A 1,664-nucleotide genomic window follows, 5' to 3' on the forward strand; every position below is an offset into this window, starting at 1 on the left:
TTATTTTCTTTTTATTTCTGGCCCTCAAACTCACCTCGTTCACAAAGAAGAACAGACGTCAGAAATGGAGAGATAGTTCAGACTTTAAAGGAAAAAGAAGGAAGAAATCTGAAAGGATTAAAACAGCTGATATCTTGTTACATTTAAACACTCATAATAAAATCAGAACCTAGAGTTTCTAGACTTTTAGATTACAACATAATTATTACCATCTGGAGCTGAACCCGCTCAAGACGGTAGAGATGACAGTGGACTTCAGGAGAAGCCCCCCCCCCCCCACTCCCCCCCCTCACCATCCGAAACAGCACTGTGTCTACTGTGGACTCTTTCAGGTTCCTGGGATCCACTATTTCCCGGGACCTGTGGTGTGGACCTCCCACATAGACACAATCAGAAAAAAGGCCCAGCAGAGGATGTACTTCCTGCGTCAGCTCAGGAAGTTCAACGTGCCCCCAGGAGCTGCTGATCATGTTCTACACCTCCATCATCCAGTCTGTTCTGTGTACCTCCATCACTGTCTGGTTTGGCTCTGCAACCAAACTAGACAACACAGACTGCAGCGGACTATAAGGACTGCAGAAAAAATCATCGGTGTCGACCTGCCCCCCATCCAGGACTTGTACCGGTCCCGGGCCAGGAAACGGGCAGGTAGCATCACCGCTGACCCCTCACACCTGGACACAAATTCTTTAAACTCCTCCCCTCCGGCAGGCGCTACAGATCACTGTGCGCCAAAACAACCCGCCATAAGAACAGCTTCTTCCCCCAGGCTGTCACTCTGATGAACACTAAACCATAACAGTGTCATACCTGTCAGATAAATACTCTCTGTAAATATACATGTAGATACACAATGCAACAATTCTCAAAGCAGAATTCCATATTTCTATTTTTTTGTACTATTTAACTTCTATTTTATAATGTAAAACTACCTCTGCAACTCACCCCTGCACTATCATATTATTTTAGCCTGTACATATTAGTCAAGCTATTTGTTGTTTCTTTGTATTTATAGCTAAGGTTATTGTTATTATATTTTTATTTATTTTTTATTGTAGTTCTTATTCTTATTCCTATTCTTCTGCCTTGTACAAAGAGAGCACAGTTTACTGAAGTCAAATTCCTTGTGTGTTCAAGCATACTTGGCGAATAAAGCTGATTCTGATTCTGATTTAAATATGATGAGTACAATTGTTCCCTAAAATCTAAGTACTTTTTCCAATAAACACAAACATTTACAAGAAATCCTTCAAAGAGTTAACACCAGGAAACATGAAACCTCTCTACTGAGAAATGCAAGATAAATACCTGCTAGAGTTACAACAGGAGAAATAAATGCTCCTGAAAGTGAACTCACTGATCTGTTATTAAAGGTGTGTTTAAGAGATTCCTCTTGTTTTACATCCAGAAAAGATCATGTCTGATATCTTTAACATCAGTGTCAAGACAGGAAGACTGATTCTGACATGCAAATCTTAGAAAGCACATAATGAGGCATAATTATTATTACAGGAAAGTAGAAAAACCTGCAAGAATTGAGGGAAAATGTGTTTTAATTTCCAACCTTCGTTCCTGAAGTCCAGCTCTCCTTTCTTTGGTGTTTTCTGTCTCTGAGCCGCACACAGACTCACCGAGAAGAAGAGCAAAACTCCTGCAGGATTCAT

The 1,664-nt window shown here is 40.7% G+C and overlaps 1 protein-coding gene across 1 annotated transcript in view; it reads right to left on the reverse strand.

Annotated features, from left to right (window-relative positions):
• Positions 1 to 1,664, reverse strand: part of LOC117830535 — a 9,671-nt gene extending 8,007 nt beyond the window's left edge. The window contains exon 1 of the mRNA XM_034708685.1: positions 1,565 to 1,664. Coding sequence (XP_034564576.1) covers positions 1,565 to 1,664 — 100 coding nt within the window. The remainder of the gene's footprint in view (positions 1 to 1,564) is intronic.

This window comes from Notolabrus celidotus, chromosome 18 (assembly GCF_009762535.1).
Source record: "Notolabrus celidotus isolate fNotCel1 chromosome 18, fNotCel1.pri, whole genome shotgun sequence".
Lineage (NCBI taxonomy): Eukaryota > Metazoa > Chordata > Actinopteri > Labriformes > Labridae > Notolabrus > Notolabrus celidotus.